We start from the raw sequence: 17,151 nt of genomic DNA, 5'->3' as shown, positions 1-17,151 counted from the left end.
TCAGTATATTATTTAAAATAATTATATATAACATATTTTATTGAAAAAGATATATAAATAACTTAAATAATTTTTATCATAAAAATAATTAAGATATTATTATTTAATTTTATAAAATAAAATATTTATACTAAATTTAATCATAGTTGTATAATTTTTAAAATTATATACATTACATGGATACAAATAAATATATACAATACATTTTGTTAAAAATATATATAAATAATTTAAATATATTTTGATCATAAAACAAATTAAAAAAATATTATTTATTTTTATAAAATATAATATTTATATTAAATTTAATTATACTTCAAATTTAAAATTAATTTATTAAATATACTTTAATTTTTAAAACCATAGCACGGGTAGAAATATAAGTATATATACATACAAAGTGTGTAGAGTCCAAATCTATATCTGAGAACTACCATTTTCCATCTTCCTCTTTCTGAAGAATTGTTTTCTTGCCTTCGTCTTTTCTCCTTTTTTTCGCTTCACGGTCTACAATTCGTAAGTTGTTTTTCTTATTCCTCTGTTTTCCCCAGTTTCTCTCTCTATTTCTGTATCAACTGGGTGCCGCTGGCCCCATTTGGTGTTTCTGAATTTTGCTGCGTAAATATTTGATATTTGGGCTAATGCGCGATTTTTTGTGATCTGGGTGATGCTCTTTTTGTTGGATCTGTGATGATTATGAGGGTATTTTTGTTTGGTGATTCCCTTGGGTCTTGATCCACGTGATCGTTTTGGTTTAATGTTGTGAAATAATCAGATCTGTTCTTGATTTGTTATTCTTTCAATGGTAATTGGTTTGTGAAGATTTCATTGCATTTCGTAGCGTTAGTGTGGAATCTGAGTCATATTTTGTTTATTAATCTCTTTTTATTTTGACCTTGTTTATTTGTTTATTTATTTATCTACCTTTGTATTCATTACCAAGGTAGATTTGAAGTTTAACTATTTCATTGTTCGTTTTTTTCCTGAAAGTTGGTTGCAGAATAACACTCTTTGATTCTAACTCGTTCGTCTTTGTGTCGAAAGGTGTCATAGTAATTAAATAGTAATTAAATTGAAACTTAAAAGGTATTCCATTAAAATGGTCACATATTTCAACAAACAAAAATACCACGTGATCTGATATTAAAGCTGTGTGAAGTAGTTGGCCTTCGTCTATCCCAACTTGTTCGCTATCTTGATAGATAGAACACGAAATATGTCCCTCTATTGATCCCTCAGAAAGAACGAAACAACAAATGAAACCACACAACTCAGGTAGTGAGAGATAAGGAATAGTTATTGAACTATCTTCAGCATGAAATCCAAAGTCATTCATGATATGATCTCCAGGGAAAACGGCACATCCACCCTCAAATTGCTTAGGATAATAATATTGTTTGGATAAGTAGGGCTTGCAACTCTGTAACATGTGTTCAGAAACTAGTAATTGAGTGAAGACTGTCTCCAAAGAAGTGCAGTTATAGGCTGTCAGCATTTCCAAGGATCGTGGAAGCTCCAGTAGAGACACGAGGGTCCTGCAATCATCTAACACCAATAGTTTCATCATTGAAAGGTTTTTTATGCTTGCAGGTAAACTCTCCACATTAGTTCCACTCAAGTCTAAAAGTAGTAAAGAGAACAAGTGGCCAATGATGTTAGGGGGTGATTGTACGAATGATAGATTGTCGCAACCCTTTAGAAAAAGTCGAGCAAGTTCCGTATTATATTGAATTGATGATGGCAACGAACATATAGCAGTATAAGATAAGTCCAAGAACACCATTTTATGTGATGTCACTGACAACTCCTTAAGAGATGAACAACCTTCGAGGTTCAATCTCTGCAGATATTTTGAATGAACATTCAGATTTTCAATCTTTCTACAGCCACTTAATTCCAAATGTGTAAGCTTGGGGAGGGATGATATGGAAGGGTGGAGCTTACGCAAGCTTTCACAATAAGAGAGGTCAATTCTTTTAAGTATTTCTGCCTTGGATAAGTCTGGAATCTCAACCAGATCTCGAGAGGCTTCTAGGTGAATTTTCTCCAAGTTCACCAGGCTCTGTAACAACAAAATGCATCACGGTGTTCAGAAATTGTTAAATTCACACTCACGAGCTTTGACTAAAAGAGAAACCTATACAAATTGGAGAAACATTTAGTACGTATAGCCACATTCATACCTGAACACCTTCCCAAAGCTTTTTAAGCTTGCTACGACGCATGTCAAGCTCAACAAGATATTCTGCATGAAAATTGGACGACAAAGACTCATGACAAAATCCATCCCAACGAAAATACCTCAATTTATCAGATAGTGACTCCAGACCGCTAGGAAGGTGCACATTAAAATGGCTTGAGCAGTATGAAGAATGGATTTTAAGAAATCTCATGCTAACCATCTTTGTAAAGGAATTAGAGCTCAAACGATAACAATTCCCTTGTCTGTTTTTGTTTTTGTACTTTTGATCTCAAAGAAACCGGATCAAGAATATATGTTCCCATAATCCCTTGGTTGTTTTGTTTTACTCTTTCCATTGGACTTGTGTGAGCCTGCTATACCCTCGGGATCATTTCATTTACCATCAAATGGGCACTATCCTCATGGTTCATTTAACCCTGCACACAGGGCAGGGAGGTTTCAAACTATCACCTCGTGCAATGCTGAAGATTACCATAACATCTATCGTAGTTGGGGAAATGTGGACAGTGTTAAAATTGATATTCTGTTGGGTTTCTGATTTTGTATGTTTTTGTCGATTTTCCTTCCTTTTCATATTTTTTTAATTCTTGTTTTTTTCTTGTGTTTGATTTAGTGCAGAGATAAAGCATAATTCTGTTGGTACGTAGGACGGTGGACATACGGCCAAAGATCTTTTAATTCTTTACAACAAGGTTTGAACGAATTGCTTACATTGTATGATATACTGATTACGGTGTCTGTTCCACCAGATGTGATACTTACAAATGTGCGCAAATGCCCAGAAAATTATTCTTGAATACTCCTAAATACATAAATGGATGTTATTGATGTTGTTGTTTCAATTTTGTTATTAGTTTCTGTTGATTATGACAAATTCGATGTATGGGTGTATATATAAGCAAGATCGATTGCAAACAAAATTTATTGACACTTAAATCAGCCAAAAAAACAGTTATCCTTCTCCTGATATATGATTGGCAAAATCACCAACTATTCTTTTCATCAAAACATTGAGCAAGTAATAGTACTTTGGAGGGGGTAAAGAATCACAGGGTTCTAGAAGAGAGATAGGACTAGAATCGAACTAGACTGATTTTTGGCCAGTGAATGTTACATGCCATTCCTACAACTAAATTTTTTTGGGTATATATTTTAAGAACGAAACTTTTTTTAGTAAATAATATTTTGAATAATATGATATTATATTTATATTTTATATTGTTTATTTTAAATATGTACTGAAAAATATATCTCTATTAGTCTCTACTCAAGAAAACTCTTAGTTTGGTCCCTACGTATAAAAAAATATTGAATTGATTCTAATACGAATAAAATAGTCCCTTATGCATTCTTTATTTGCTTTGATTCATTTATATGTAATACATTCTTGATTTGGTTCGTATTCTATAACTTTTTTTTTTGTACCTTATATGTAAAGATTGACAAGTTGTTGGTCAAATTTAGTTCTCTTGTCTCAAATCTAGTCTTCTGGATGTAAAAAGAAGTAATTGAAATGAGAATTATAATCAAGGTGACTAGTCAGATTTTAACAAATGTATTAGCCATGAATAACCTATTCAAGGGTTGTTGGAATTTTTCGAAGTTTTGTTATTTGGAGTTTCGAAAGAGTGGCTGGTCACATTATGTTTTTGGGTTTTGTGATTTTTAGTGATTATTTGACATTGGATTTGTCGGGATCTTGAAACCTTGTGTGATGAATATACCATAAAATGATCTTTGGATTTGTCCAAAGTTGTTGGAATTCATTTAATTGTTGTACTAGGCTTGTTTTGGTTTTGGCAGGTTTCATATAACAGGATTGTATGGTGGTGGAATATGGGTATCCTTAAATATTGCCGAAGATGTGGAAGGTTTTGATCCTTTTGTACAGGTGGGGGAATTGCTTCTAATCATATTTAATGCTGATTGTTTTCAACATGGGGAATAGATTATGCCACTTTTCAGTGTTGGTATTGTTCCTTTTCGGAAGAGCAAAATTAGAGAGTAGATGTAAAATTTTGTACTAACAAATTTAAAATGTGAGACTTGATCAAACCACCAAACTTATCAATAGCTAGTCATACTGTCAATTGTTTTCTTAATACTAGAACGTGCAAACAAGCTATTTAGGGCATATAAGAGATTGAATTTGGGATTGTGTTTTATTTTTTCATTCCCCACTTTATTGGGGATAGCAATAGGGACACTGACCCTTTTTTATATCATGTTGTAGCACTTTGTGACATGGGACAACGACAGGTACATTACGCTAAAATAATACAAAAGAAGTTGACAAACACAACTTTGTCAAAATAAATTTGATTATTAAGCATTGACATTATTTCATATTCTAAGTTGAACGCAGATTGGAGAACAAACAGGAACAGAACAACCAGAAAGTATTTTGTCTCTCCAATCTCTTGAACTTTAAGAGAACAGTCATGGACAGACGCACGAACACCACCAGGCCAGTAGTGTTGTCTTCCTCTTCCATCACTGGCACCACCACCATAACAATTCAAAACTCTGAGCCATCTACCTCTTCATCTCAGCACCAACAACAACAACCAGAAGAAGTACTTTTCCTCCCCCTCAATCGCAAGAAGAAAAAGGTCAGTTGGAAAGAGGGCACCGTGGACAATGAGTTCATGCAGAAGAAGAGTTCCAAAAGGTGTTGTATCTTCCATAAGGAGAAGCCCTTTGATGAAGATGACAGCGATGAAGATGAACATCACTATGACGAACACCCTCACGATACTGGGTTTTGCTGTAAGAATCATGATAAAGCTGGCCCAAGCACCTAGAGAATTGATTAATGAAACCTAAAACATATATTTGTAGAGTAATTGGTGAAATCGTTGAACTTAGGTTTGCAACTCGATAATTATTTAATTTCGGTTGCAATTATAAGATTATGACATTGACACTAGAAGATGTTTAGTTTAAATTTGAGTGTCACAAATAATTGCCTACTTTAGTAGTGAATAAGAGTTTCACTAATTTTTGTCTCAATTCCTGGGTTCAAAGAATGGGGGTGTTTTTGAAAAGAAAATTCATTCTTTTGTTTGACCTTTCGATCTTCTCTATTGTACCGTACTTACACCGACCCCTAATTTGTTGTAGAATAGCTCACAAATTCACTCAAGATCAACTATCACATAAACACATAGGAAATAGAGTATATTGCAAGTGTTAGAAACAAAAGAAGGTGAAAGAGAGGATACATAAAGAACAAGCATACACACACGAATTGATGTGTTAATGAGCTTCAAAGAGAAAGTTCATTAAACCAGAGATTACAACATAGAGTTTTCTCTTCACGACAAACTTTTCACTTAGACAACTCAAATGTTAACGTAATACCAAGGCTAAAAGCTCCTATATTTGAAGATACTTGCTTAGGGTGAGTTCTTTTCAACATAATTACTGCAGTAAGAGGATGAAGAGTAATGAACTACGGGAATAATCATGTTTGTTTTTGACAAAAGTAAATGAATTGAATCAAAAGTGATGATTTGCGAGATTTTCCAACATTTTGCATCCTCTGATTTTGAAGAGATTTAAGAGAGAACGTTGTCATTTTATCACTCTGCCCCTCCATAGCACTTTCCAAGCTTTGCACCATTTCCATTTTTGTGGCTTTCCACCATTGTTGCTCCTTCATGGAGATATCAACAACAACTGTGATTATGAAGTATTAATGGAACTAGATACATTGTACTTGGATTTGAATCCAACATCCACAATAACTTTTGTTCAATGTATCCGGTTCCATTTGTCATGTATCTGATTCCAAAATGTGTTTTAGTTCTTCATTCAATTTCGTTTTGGTTTATCTGATTCCACAATTTGTCCACGATTTGGGATTTGCGATTCAAATCAAATATATCAACATATTTATTTTTTTCAATTAATAAATAGCATTAATATTTTTTATCAAGAAAAAAATTCAAAATTAATTATAACTTATCTAATTATTATTTTATACCACTTTTAACACCAAGGACAATTAAGTAATCTTACTTTTTCATAAATTAAATTTTTTTTTATTAGTTACATTAGTCAAATCTTACACAAACTTTTACAAAATTTACTCTCAAATCCACTTCACTAGCACCTCCAAATCCCTTAAAAAAATACAATATAAACTTTACTCCCCAAATCCACTCAAATAAATCATCTCCCTCAAATCCTTCCGCTCAAAAGAACACACCCTTAATGCATGAACAATGCTTTTAACAAATAAGCTTAGTAGCCATTATATGATACCACGTCAGATGATTCAATCAAATTGTACATGATATACTAGACAATACTAAATGTTACAAGACTAATCCTCTAATCCTCTGGACAATACTAAATGATTCAATCAAATTGTCTATTGCATGTAATTACTGGATCATTTAACTATGTCATTCGTTTAGAAACCTTTTAAACAAATCATACTAAGTCAAATCTTCACAATTTATGTGTTTTTATCATACTATTTTATTTTATTAAGTTAAAATTTAATTGGTATAATTTTTATTATTATTTTTTATCAATGCTTATATTCATAATGTTATTTGTAACGTCCCATTTAATTTATAAACGCAATTAAAGGAAACGCCACACATAAGATAGAATAACGACGTAGTTCTGGGGTTCTCAACATCACCCCTACAAAACTAGGCACACCACGATGCCAACAAAAGCAGGATAACGATCTAACTAAAAGTTTACAATGTAATAACCACGAATACAGGGGTCATAGCCCTAAAAAAGACATGAAGGAAAGAAGTGTAAAATCCAGCCCAGATGGCTAAGCTGCGGAATCGCCGTTCCCTTCATCGCAAGAAAGAATAGCCACATACAACACAACCATGCAACAAAACGGGTAAGCTAGAGCCAACAACATATTCATCATACAGTCAGACATATTTTCATCATCTCATATCCATATAACAACCAAACATGTTATGACTCTTCACTCAATACACTACGACTCGACACGACTCATCCGGATACGTATAACTCAGTCGGATTCAGCGGATGCTTGCACTTGTGGTGAATATCTCTGCTCGACCCTGAGCTGCTCATCTCCGAGCTATGTGTTACAAGTGTTACGATGAATCAAATCTCCCTCACCACAAGGTTAGCCCTTAATGAATTTCAGGCCTCCTGCTACTCTCACCACAGGAGTCAGTCCGCTCTAAGTGAGACTAACTGGCCCCTTAGAGTGTCAGGATGCAGTCCTTACCTTGAATCCTTACCTAGTTATACAGATGGGGCACCACCATGGACACCCACTAACATGGGCCATGGAATTACGTCCCGACCGTTGAAGCGCAACCCTGAAAGTCTCACCTAGAGACCCCAAGGAATTATGCACTGACACAGATCAACCTCATTCACATAACCAAAATAATAATTACCAAGCATAGATATACATCACTCGTACAAACCGTTGATGCCAATGCCTTTCGTGATCCGGGCCCCACTCATTCCAACACCACATAGTCTATCCATGTAAATAAGATCCAACTCATCATGTTATCATGCCACTTTAATATTATCCGTCTCATTTAATTCACATGCCAATTCTCATACCAACCCATCATCTATAATTCATGAATCATGTCAAATATACTTCATGCTCCATCATATACATACCACTCATCATACAATCATACTCAACCAAAACAGATCATTCAGGAACCAACGGACATCCAAACACAGCACTGTCTCGCCCAGCACCTCGCTCAAGTTGAGGGGTCTCGCTCAGGCGAGTTCCCCCTCCGCCTAGGCGAGGGCACAAGATCAGGGGCATGAGCAACGCGGGATCTCGCTTAGGCGAGACCCCTCTCGCCTGGGCGAGTTGCCTGCTCGCTCAAAATTTTGAGCGGGTCACCTGAGCGACCTCTTGCGCAAGCTGGCTTGGGCGAATCCCTGTTTGTCTCGCCTAGGCGAGACTGGCTCGCTTGGGCGAGATTAACAGGTCTCGCCACTGTTTCACCTGCAACAGCCATATCTATCGAACCTCCAAGCATAAAAAGCATTCAATCACACCAAACCGAAGGATTTATCCGTGCAATCAGTAACTAACTCAAGAACAGCCAAAATAACACCAAAAGACTGGAACCCTAACTTCCCGTACCTGAAAAAAGGGTCAACAGAAGCCTTGACGGCACGACGACGGATACTGCAGCTCTACTAGTGAACTAACGAGCTGAAAACAGAAGGTAGGAACAAGGGCGCATTATTACTAAACTTTAACCGTGGAAAAAGTGGAGGGAAAACGATGGAAGCCATAAAATCTGGAAAAAGACACTTACGTGGAGCCGGAAATGAGTTTGAGCTTGAACAAGGTGGATCTTAGGGCAAACCCTAGCAGAGCGTTCTGTGAGGTAGTGGGGGATGACGGCTGGTTTCTGAAAGAGTGAAAGTGAGGTGGGATTAGGGCAACATAGTAAGATCTTATATGCTGGGCCAACCCTTAGACCCACTTACAAGGGCAGCCCCTAAGTTTAGGGCAGAAAATAAAATGGGGGTCTTACATTATTATTCTATATAAACTAATTTATTTGTGTGTGTTTATTATTTTATATTGGGTAGTAAAATTTTGAGATTATTTTTGTTCATATGGTTATTATTTTTAACTTCAAATAGTGTTAGGTATTACTCTATTATTAAATGGGTTGTACAATGGTCATAAGTATATGATTTCCAATATATTATAATAATTAAAAAGGTTAAATACATTTTTTATCATTTAAATCTTAGTTAAAACTAAAATTAGTTTCTTTTGATAATTTTGAATTAATTTAGTCTCTTATCTTTATCAATGTGTGGATTAGTCCTTTTAACCAAAATTTAAGTTTATTTGACGTTTTAAACGTGTTTCTTAGTTAATATTGAAGCGAACATGTGTCAAATGGTATAAACAAACTGAAGTACTATAATAAAATATGTTTGAAATGTCAATTAAACTTAATAAAATTTGATTAAAAGAACTAAAATTGAACGACTAAATTATTTCAAAATAAAAAAAAAAAAACTAATTTTAATTTTAACTAAAGTTTAAAGTTAAAGGACAATACATATTTAACCCTGCTTAAAATGTGGGATTGAAAGTCAACTTTGGGAGAACGAAGCAAAAAGTGAAATTTTGGGAACATATAAAAGAACCAAAATAATTTAGGAGAAGCTTGGGATTGGATTGGGAGAGAGTGAAAATGGACTTGGATGCAGTGAAGAGGTACTTGGAGAAAGAAGTGGGAACATCATCGGAGGTTGATGGGTTACCACCGAGGTTTCTGGAACCCTTAATTATGAATTCGCTTAAGGTTGATCTCATCGAACCTGGTCGCATTCTCTGTTCCATGAAAATACCACAACGTTTACTCGTACGTGCACTTGCTCACACCTTTTTCTTCTTTCATTTTTATTTTTTCTCGTTTTAATTCTTTTATGGGATTTTCTTTGTGCAGAACGCTGGCAATACGTTGCACGGTGGTGCCACCGCTGCGCTGGTGGATGTGGTGGGGTCCGCCGTGATTCCCACCGTTGGGTTCACAGTTCCCAATACGGGGGTTTCCGTTGAGATTAATGTTTCCTAATTGGATGCTGCCTATGTCGATGTATCTCACCAACTATCTATCTCCTTTGATTATTGATTTGCGATTTGTGATTTGTTATAATGATCCATTTACTCATAATGAATATGGGGTCAGGTTTGGTTTGGGAGATTGATTTTTGTTCCATTAATTGCTCTTCGGAATGCAAGTTTTCGTGTGTGAACATCTTTGGTGTTTCTTCCTTGGACTGTCTGTCACATTGTATTGAATTGAGTAATAGTGGCGTTAGAAGACATTAGTTTAGTATGTATTCTGAGACTTGGTTGCTGAAATGTGTTTTGACCAAACATGTTGCTCAAGTTCTAGACTTGGTTACCTCAACTAAATTTCTCTGATGATTTGGGAACTATTTTGCAAATGATTAGCAGAAAAGTAAAAATATTTGTCTTTTCTATGTTAAAGTAGGTGAGTGTGGGTGTGGTGTGTTGGAGAACTTGATTGGTTGACATGGCCTATTCTTTGAATTATTGCAATACCAGTGTGATTGTTTCAAACATTTATTTGGAGGAGTGGAATTTAAGGAGTTGTTATTGTGGTTTCTGATAATGGATGTAATGCAAAAATATTAGTGCAGTAACAATAGTTTTGCATTGTTATGTTAGGAGGAGATTGAGATCGAGGCCAGAGCATTGCGCGTTGGGAAGGTTGTTGCTGTTATAAGTGTAGAGTTCAAGAAGAAAAAAACTGGCAAAATTTTTTGTCAGGGGCGTCATACCAAATTTATTCCTGCTTCCAGTAAACTGTGAAGGACCAAATTGCACCCAAATAAACGGTTCAAGATAAATGTTGTATCGCCCTTCTGTACCAAATACATACCAAATTACCCTTCTGATTAAGTTTCCTCCATCTCAAACAATTACTTCAATTACTTTGAATTTTCTGTACCAGTTCTTGTTATTGGTAAACGATGAGGACCATGTACGCTCAAAGTTGTTCTCTACCTTTTGATTTTGATTATGTATATATTTGACTCTAGATAATCATTTTTACTTAAATCTTCATTTAACCACACTTATCTCGTCATGTGTAAAAGTTAAAGTGAAAATATAAAGGCGTTCAATTCTTTTCCTTTTCTAAAACTATACAGGTAGTGAAGGTAATTTTTATCCATGGGTGTATTCATAAATGCAAGTTTTGGTCAGGCTACTAAAGTTGTCCATACTCACCAAAGTTTTTCTTGTTCAAAATTTCATGACCAGATAGTTATTTAAGGTACAATTATTTAATCATGAGAGCCATGTCCTATAATTCCCAGAGCATCTCTGAAGTTGAGGGTGCTCCTGATGGTTCTCGCCTGCCGATTCCTCCATTGCCCTTTCTCATCATGGCAGCGAATTCCCCATAATCTGTCTGTCCATCCTGCACGACAAATCTTGCATTAACAACCCAACCCTATAATCAAGTGTTGCAGAAACTTACGACAACCACAAACAGAAACGAATACTTACGTTGTCTTGATCAATTTCCTTGACAATTTCATCAATATGGACATCAATGGTTATGTAACCACTTCCATCTTTGTCAAAATAGGAGAAAGCTGATACCAGATTTTCCTCCCTCTCCAACTTATTCAAGTGAACCGCAGCAGCAATGAATTCACCATAGTCAAGTGTCCCACTGTTATCAATGTCTGCCTGTAACCACGTGCAAGATCATACATCAGAACCAAATATTGGAGGCAAAACAGCACAGATAACAAATTAAAGGATGCATCCATGAGATCCTTGATTTCAGACTCCATTAGATCAGATCCTACCCGCTTTAACCCTTCTTTTAGCTCATCAAATGTTATAGTTCCACTGTTATCTGCATCGATCATCTTGAATAACTCCTTCAGACCACCAATTTCTTCCTCAGAGAGCCTCTCCGCAATAACCTTCAAACCAAACAAAATTGTAAATATCACGGTATTAGGATTTCACATGGAAGACTAGGAAATGGATTTCAACTTCCCATTCAACACCAGTTTCTGATAGACTTCCAAAACCAAGCCATTAAGTCAAAGCTGAAAAACTTGAAAAAATTTAATACTCAAACTAAGAAACACAATCATGGCCCGAGGCTGGGAAGAAAGTGACAATTCAACTGAAGCACAACATAGAAAATTGACGTTGCTAAAAAAATCAAAAAAAAAAAAAAAACGGACGTAAAGAAACAGTTTTAGATAATAATCATGCCAAATGTAGAACAAGGTCACATCTTCCAATTTTAAGGTTAATGCATGAAAAACAATACAACTGTGTCAGGTTGAGGATGTCTTTGGTACATATCGAAAACTCGTATAGGATAATGGAGTTCATTGCAGAGAACCAAAACTAACAGAAATAAAAGAAGTAAAAATCAGACTTCATATCAATGAAACTCATCTAACTGATGACAGCTACTAATAAAAGACATTAGCCTCCACTTCGACCATATACCGGTTCCAGGTTCTAATTGCTCTTGCTTTGGTAATAAGGGTCGTCAAGAGCCTGAGCAAGAGTTAATCTTTATTTAATGTGTTTTTAACAACAGTACAACGTGTACATATAAAAAGCCATTAATCATATTCACTGTAAAAAAAATTCTTCAAATTCAAAATTTGTTCCTGCAGGCAAAAACACATTCTCTACCCATTTGAAGATAAATAATATACATACAATAATACCAAAGCATCTATAATTATTAATGTATTGATGTTTTGGTTTGCAAACATTGTACACATGTTTGAAGCTGTTAATGTTTATGGGAGTTAATTACGGTTGTTATGTTGTATATATAGGAACCTAAAGTGACAATTGTAAGTAAATAAGAGGATATGTTCAACTTATACATGATGGGTGAGAGTTCATTGGAAGAGGTACAAAGAGGTCAAAGTGGAGGTCTCTTAATAGTGGAAATCTGAGTAGCATATGTTTCCATTGCAAGAATAAATGTTACACTTAAAGCTTATGTTATAAGAAAAAGAATATGGCTAACAACTTTAAAAAGTTTACACGATGGTGCCAAAAGTTCACAACACTTGAAAGAGGTTCAATTGTCCTTGGCAATAACAAATTTGATATGATACCACTTGAGTTGGGAAAAACAGTATGTGCATGGATCGAAAACTCTAAAGTTGGGTGTGAAGAAAGGAGAATTAAGGTGTACATAAGCAGGAATCAAAAAGAAAAAGAAAGGCCTGAGGACAAAAACAGAATAAAATGGGTAGAGAAAAGTGGAAGTTAATGCACCTTCATCAAAGTTTAACGTCTCATTAAAAAGTGTTTGATCTTTAAATATATAATTGATTTTAAAAATAATTTAATAAAAATAAAAAATATCATAATTATTTGATTTATTATTCAATCTAAATTTGCATATTAATATTTTATGTATAATTTGTTAGTTAATTTAAAATATAATTCATATATTCAAAAGCAAGTATATTATATAAAGTGGTAATAGTATTTTGAGTTATAAGACATTTATTTAAATATATATATATATATATAAAATTTAAAGTTAATTACTATATCTATAAAAGAAATTAGAAATTTTAACTAAAAAATATAAATAATTCATTATCATCACTTTTATAAATGTCATTGTTTTATAAAACTTACCAAAAACAATATCATAATTATTTGATTTATTATTCAACCTTGTTACGTAACTAAATTTCTAAATTTGCATATGAATATTTTATGCATAATTTGTGAGTTAATTTAAAAAATAATTAATAAATTCAAAAGGAAGTAAATCATATTATATAAGGTAGTAATAATAGTTTTATTTTTAAACTTTTTATAATCAAAATCTTAATAAATATATAATTTAAAGTTAATTATTATATCTATAAATTTAAATACCAAAAAATAGAAATATTTGCATTATCATTATTTTTAATTAATTTGTTTATTTTCTTATTATATTTATTTATATTTTTTATTATCATTTATATTATTATTATTATTATAAGTTATTATTTATTATGATTTATTGTTATTTGTAAGACCCACCTTTATCTGCTCCTTATTGTAAGAGGGACTGCCCTAAACTAGTTGGGCCTAGGGCTGGCCCATAGGGTGTCCAAAGCCCCTAAGGCAGCCTAACCCCTCTCATTCTGACACACTTCACTTTGTAAAGACAATGCTCTTACCCTTTTTCCCTCTAACAGAAGCTCTGCTAGGGTTTGAGTGAGCTCTCCTATTTTTCCTCTCCGTTGAACGATTCACTCCAAGTAATTTGAGCTCTCTATGTTCCCTTCTTTTCTTCAAGCTTTAGTTCCATGCTAGTCTCTGTCATAGCTCATTTTCATTCATCCCTCACTGTTTTCAGTTCCATTGATTGCTTCCGCTTTAGGTGCTAGTCCGCTAAGGATCTCATTCGCTTGAGTTAGCATTTTCCAAGTAAGGGAAGCTAGGGTTTATGTATTTAAAGTTATTTTGCCGATTCTTGGTCTGCTTGTATGGCTGTGATGCTTGAATGAGGCTGTTTGTCGAATAAAAATGTATGGTGTGCGAGTATGTTTGATTGATGTGACGCTACTCTTTTTCTACATTGCACACTTTTCGTAAAATGAAGATTCCTACTGCGTTAACCGTTGGATCGAGCTGAAATTTTAACAGCTTATTCTTAACACAAAATTCTTGACTTTGATTGGTCGGATCTTTAATCGGAGCTCTTTAGTGAGAGCCGTTTTTATCGCAAGGTCACTATAATTTGGTTGTTGACAACACTGCACACTTTTTGTAAAATAAACGTTAGTACTTCGTTAACCGTTGGATCGTGCTGATATTTTAACAGCTGATCCTTAAGACATAGTTTTTGACTTTGACCGGTCCGATCTTGAATCAGTGCTTTGTAGTGAGAGCAGTTTTTATCGCAAGATCACTGTAGTTTAGTTGTTAACAACATTGACCTTGTTGCTTGTTTGGTTTACAACTTTCTTTATGGTTATTCAATTAAGTTGGTTCTTGTTTCATTTGGTTCTTGATTCAATCATATTTAATTTGAATATAAATACAAAAATTTTCTGAGCTTTACACAAGTTGCCGTTTTATTTCTAAAATCCCTAAATCGTTTGCAAAATGTGATGTTAAGTTGGATTGCTATGTTAAAGCATGAGATGAGTGAATATGCATGAGTAAGAGGGTGTATGAGTTGTGAATGATGAGCTTGGATAAATCTTGGCATGTGATTTCAATAAAATGGTTGGTATCAAAATGGCATGGTATTGGTATGAGGTGAAATTCTATATTCATGGATTGGGAATGATGAGTTGGAATGGATTCAACATCGAATATGAATGAGGATTTGGTTATAAAGGTTGGCATGAGAGTTATGTGCATGATAAATCTTTCTTTATTGATTGAGTATGATTGGTCTGTGTCAGTGCGTAATTCCTTGGAATCTCTAGGTGAGATTTCAGGGTCATGCTTCAGTGGTCGGGACGTAATTCCATGGCCCCTGTTAGTGGGTGTCCATGGTGGTGCCCCATCTATATAGTTTGGTAAGGATTCAAGGTAAGGTTGCATCCTGACACTCTAAGGAGTCAGTTAGTTTCACTTAGAGCGGACTGACTCTTGTGGTGAGAGTAGTAGGAGGCCTGAAACCCATTAAGGGCTAACCTTGTGTATGAGGGAATTGATTCATTGTAACACTTGTAACACATAGCTCGAGGGTGAGTAGCTCGGCGGTGAGCAGAGGTATCCACCACAAGTGCAAGCATCCGCTGAATCCGACCAGGTTATACGTATCCGGATGAGTCAAGTCGAGTCTTAGTGTATTGATTTGAAAGTCATAACATGTTTGGGTGTTGTATGTATATTGGACTGTGAAAGTATACCTGATTGCATGATGAAAATCTTTTTGGCTCTAGCTTACCCTTTGCTTGTTTGATTGCTTGTATGTTGTTCTCCTACTTTTTGCGATGATCATCAATTTATTGATGGGAGCAGATGCGAGAGGAAATCGTGGTCAACAGGAGAGAGATGAATCCGCTGCATAGTCTTCCTGGGCTGGACTTCTTGTGCTGATTGGGCTTTCTTTTAGGGCAATGGCCCATGTATTGTCTAGCCTTTAGGCTTCTTTTTTTGAAAACTTTGTCATTATTCATCTATGCTTTATTTTGGCATCGTGGTGTGCCTTGGTTACTGTACGGAGCTGTGATTGTACTCTAGGACTGCTTAACATATTATTCTATGTGACGTTTCCTTTTAATTTGGTTTATTAATTAAATGGGACGTTACATTATTCCTTATTATTTATGCTTATATATTTATTAAGATTTTACCATCATTCTTCTACTTGTATTATATTATTTATCGTCACTTATATTTATTACAATTTAATAATTTATTATCAGTTATTATTTATTTTATAAAATTATATATAATTTTGTTGTTATTTATTGTAATTTAATAATTTTATTGGTTTATTAATAAGATAAATTTCTTAAAAAAGTATCATAATTTTTTAATTTATTATTCTATCTTCTCGCGTAATTTGAAGAAGTAATTAATGTATTCAAGAGCAATTAAACCATATCAAAATATATTATATAAGTAGTAATAATAATTTTAGTTTTATATGTATATATTTATTATTTATTATTTATTTATTTATTTATATATTGATTATGATTTGTTATTATTTATATTATTGTTTTTTTTTTCAAAGTGTTGTACTATTATTTAGTAATTATAGTTTTATATAATTGATGATTCTTTTAAGAAAGAAAGTATATATCTTATAATTGATGGTTTCAAAAACATTGTTTCGTAAGCTATAAGGTTTCTCATTATTGCTTCAGAGTTCATATCCAAATTCACCCAGGTAGGTAAAATATTTTTTGGTACAAATTCTCAGTTTCTTAAATTAGATAAACGCTAAGTTTCTCATTATCATTTCTGGCATGTTTTCAATTTTCCTCTGCAACTATAGATGCTGCCAACCCAAGACAAATTATTGGTCATATTCAATATCAAATACATTGAGATAATATTTTATGTAACTTATGCGAAAGATACTTCATACTTTAAGCTCTTTCACGTGACTTCCTCTTGAATCACTATCACCAAAGTCCTTCTCATTAGATCCATTCTGACCCTTAGTATTACTATATCCTTCTGCATCCTCTGCCTCTTAATATCATTAGCCAATTCCTTCAATCACTTCAGACCTCATACAACAATCGCTTATAAAGAATTAAGCAAAATGCATATTTTTTAGTCTGAAAAACCATTTGTCTACTTGATTAGTATGCTAGAAATCAATAAATGTTTGCTTCATAGGAAATGAAAATGGGAATCCAAGATTAGAGAGTAGCTCTACACTTATGAAAGGTAGATAAATGCTTCCAAAGCAGGC

The 17,151-nt window shown here is 34.0% G+C and overlaps 2 protein-coding genes and 1 pseudogene across 15 annotated transcripts; 2 read left to right on the top strand and 1 right to left on the bottom strand.

The window, feature by feature from the left end:
• Positions 1-402: 402 nt before the first annotated feature.
• On the top strand, positions 403-5,215 carry LOC114187697 (protein phosphatase 1 regulatory subunit INH3-like). 14 transcript variants are annotated; one of them, XR_003605323.1, is made up of 5 exons: positions 403-516; positions 2,822-2,895; positions 4,007-4,094; positions 4,437-4,462; positions 4,569-5,215. XR_003605323.1 is itself a non-coding variant. In XM_028076013.1 (4 exons), the coding sequence occupies exons 3-4, from the start codon at positions 4,066-4,068 to the stop codon at positions 5,005-5,007; spliced, it is 468 nt and encodes a 155-aa protein (XP_027931814.1). In that variant the 5' UTR covers positions 403-516; positions 2,822-2,895; positions 4,007-4,065; the 3' UTR covers positions 5,008-5,215. The 14 variants fall into 14 exon arrangements, 5 of the variants coding, with proteins under 5 accessions (XP_027931814.1, XP_027931816.1, XP_027931813.1 ...); XR_003605329.1 differs by having other exon boundaries at positions 2,817-2,895; positions 3,987-4,094; positions 4,569-4,634; XR_003605328.1 differs by having other exon boundaries at positions 2,817-2,895; positions 3,987-4,094; positions 4,559-4,599.
• Positions 523-2,496, bottom strand: LOC114187696 (disease resistance protein RML1A-like). Its single transcript, XM_028076011.1, has 2 exons — positions 2,184-2,496; positions 523-2,062 (listed from the first exon to the last, which is right to left on the bottom strand). Exons 1-2 carry the CDS (start codon positions 2,400-2,402, stop codon positions 917-919), a joined length of 1,365 nt encoding a protein of 454 aa, XP_027931812.1. The 5' UTR covers positions 2,403-2,496; the 3' UTR covers positions 523-916.
• A 4,112-nt stretch (positions 5,216-9,327) lies between the features above and the next one.
• On the top strand, positions 9,328-10,748 carry LOC114187053 (annotated as a pseudogene).
• Positions 10,749-17,151: the final 6,403 nt, after the last annotated feature.

This window comes from Vigna unguiculata, chromosome 6 (genome assembly GCF_004118075.2).
Source record: "Vigna unguiculata cultivar IT97K-499-35 chromosome 6, ASM411807v1, whole genome shotgun sequence".
Lineage (NCBI taxonomy): Eukaryota > Viridiplantae > Streptophyta > Magnoliopsida > Fabales > Fabaceae > Vigna > Vigna unguiculata.
Note: the sequence above shows the minus strand (reverse complement) of the source record. Positions and strands in the feature narration are given on the sequence as shown.